Source organism: Belonocnema kinseyi, chromosome 9 (genome assembly GCF_010883055.1).
Source record: "Belonocnema kinseyi isolate 2016_QV_RU_SX_M_011 chromosome 9, B_treatae_v1, whole genome shotgun sequence".
Lineage (NCBI taxonomy): Eukaryota > Metazoa > Arthropoda > Insecta > Hymenoptera > Cynipidae > Belonocnema > Belonocnema kinseyi.
In genome coordinates this window covers 75,326,465-75,329,091 of record NC_046665.1, presented here as the reverse complement: position 1 = coordinate 75,329,091, position 2,627 = coordinate 75,326,465, and the positions used below count along the sequence as shown (strand labels likewise).

The window sequence follows — 2,627 nt, the reverse complement described above, 5'->3', positions numbered from 1 at the left end:
AAGAGGGAGCTCTTCTTAATATTTTGACACCAAAATCATGTCGATACACCTTACCGACTGCGAGTAAAGCCACCCACGCTTTAACTTGACAGACTGTACGAGCCCACAATTATTGTTAATTTTGCCTGCCTAATTATCAAATTCAAATATATGCTTCAATTTAAAGTACTATAAACTATAATTTATAATCATAAATTTAAGTCAATATTACAGTACCTTCGTCGCCTTTCATATAAGTTTAATTTTAATATTAATTGGTTTTCAGTAATTCCAGCAGGAATTAAATTTAAAGAAAAAAATTAACAAGTTAATGTGCGATTTTATATTGTAATGAGATGTTTTTAAAAGAATTGAAAACATTTCAAATGTTAATCATCAAAATTACATTATTTTTAATTGATATTTTTAATTAAAGAAATTTAAAGACTTAAAATTTTAATTTCTATAATTTTTATGTGTTACAATTGAAGACTTTTGAAATTAGAGATGTATATATAAGTAATAATTTCTTAAATTTTGATGATTGTGAAGATTAAAAGTCATGTTTTCAATTATAAATCATTTAAATTGAAGAAATTTTGAACATAAAGCATTAAAATTATAGAATTTATCATTGAAAAACTTACATTTTCAATAAATTATCACTTGAAAATGATAAAATTAAAAACTCTGCAATTTTAAAGAATTATAATTTCAATTTCTACAGTAGTGTTATGGAAAAAATTGTTTGCTTAAAATTAATTTTAAAAAAACTTTCACTCTCACATAATTTAAATGTAAAATTAAAACTTAGGTTTGTTTGATTCATAATTTATAATAATTAAACAAAAAGTTAGAAAATACTGACCGGAAATTAGGATTAAAAAAAAAATGTGGCACTCCAATAGCGCAAAACACTTGATGTAACGACATACGTTTTCAAAGCCACAAGTAAAAAAGTTTGTTTAACTGAAGTCGTCTCTTACAGGTTTAATTCGTCTATGACTGAATGAATTCATACGGCGTGTTGAAAATCACTACGTTCAGAGTGTGTAAAAAAAGGACTCGCGCTGTACATAGTAAAATTCCCCAGACTGGTAAAATTACCAACCGCGCATAAATTTCTATTTTATAACGAAAATTTCTCCACTTTATAGTGATTTTAGATTCGTCCGTATAATATTCCACATTTGTGTAATTTTCGCAATAGAGCTTTTTTCGCTTTTTTGTTCGTGTGTTATGAACGAACGTACATATAGTTTACAAACTTTGTTGCTCACTTTCAGCGAAAGCGTAAATGCGAGTGACTGTTTTTAAATTATGAATTTGATGCCATATAAGCTGGCGTCACCATACATATATTCTTAATATGATCTTAATGATTTAAGTGTTTGAGGTAAGGTTGATACCTTGGAGAAATTTTCCACTTTCCGTTGTTTTATTTAACGTCACATATTAAATTTCAGTCCAGTTGAGAATTTTATACACTTGTGTTCAATTTTAGGCATTTCTATACTAATTTCACGCCGCTGCGCGTGAGTCCACTTCTTACATACGTTTAGCGTACTAAAATTCCTGAATTTCTAACATTTTGCAATTTACAATTTTTCAGTTTTTAACATTTTCAATTAAAAAGTCTTTAATATTAAATTTATATGATGAGAATGGGATATTTTAAATATAACGAAAGAATCTCCATTCGATTACAACAACTTCAAGTCGATGTGTCAAAGTGAAAAGGTCTTGGAGAAATCAAATTAAAAGGTGCTAACTCGTGGAGACCAAATTAAAAGGTGCTACCTTTTCATTTGGTTTCTCCAAAATGAAACCTTTTCAATTGGAATCGTTGAAGTGACAACATAATTTTATAAGACGTCAAACTGACGTTTATTAATTAACTGTAAAACTGGGCGGTAGACTAAAAATCAAGAGATCACGCAATAAGTGAGCCGAAGATTATTATAAATAATTACGCCTTATTATTATTCAGTTAGCTAACGCAAAATTAAATGTCCAGATATTGATCCTTAATTAATGAATTTTGATTTTTACTCAGTTTACTGATGTCTCACATCAGAGTCAATATTGGTAAGTTTAGTTATTTAGTAGAGTGGAACGTTAAATGTACCTTAACGATTTGGGTGTGCTGGCGTTCCACGGCCAAGTGCAGGGCTGTTTGCAAGTTGACATTTTGTAGGTCCAAGTCAGCTTTGCCAGCTCGAGCCAATTGCTCTGCAACCTCCACATGATTGTTAAGAGCTGCCAGGTGAAGAGCGGTGTAGCCATCATCCTTCTTCTCATCGACTATCCAGGGTCGAGGGAGTTTCGATAATAAAACCCTCATAGCGCTGAAATTGAAAAATTCTTATTATTTTTAATTTAAAGAGGATGAAGCAGAACAGTTTAATTAAACTGAAACCTTCTCTGAAAATATAAGACGGCAAGCGCCTATCAAGAAGGTTTCGTACTTTTGGGGGCGCTGATATGCTTAGGAGGCACCTAGTGAAAGGGGCGTGGGTTGGCGCCCATCCCGTATACCCATGTCAATCCGCCGCTGGTTTTGTAGGAACGTCACAGTGAGAAAATGAAGCAGAACGGTTTAATCTAACTTAAATCTTTTCTACAAATATAAAATCAGATTTTGGGGC

At 31.3% G+C, this 2,627-nt stretch overlaps 1 protein-coding gene across 3 annotated transcripts in view; it reads right to left on the bottom strand.

Moving 5' to 3' along the window:
- LOC117180829 (E3 ubiquitin-protein ligase MIB1-like) overlaps positions 1-2,627 on the bottom strand; it is an 87,001-nt gene that overhangs the window by 23,922 nt on the left and 60,452 nt on the right. For 2 of the 3 annotated variants that reach the window (XM_033373354.1, XM_033373355.1), the window contains exon 2: positions 2,108-2,327. In XM_033373354.1, the coding sequence (XP_033229245.1) occupies positions 2,108-2,323 (216 nt within the window). In that variant the 5' untranslated portion in view covers positions 2,324-2,327. Of the gene's footprint in view, positions 1-2,107; positions 2,328-2,627 lie in introns of those variants that run through there. The other variant, XM_033373356.1, reaches the window with a different exon arrangement.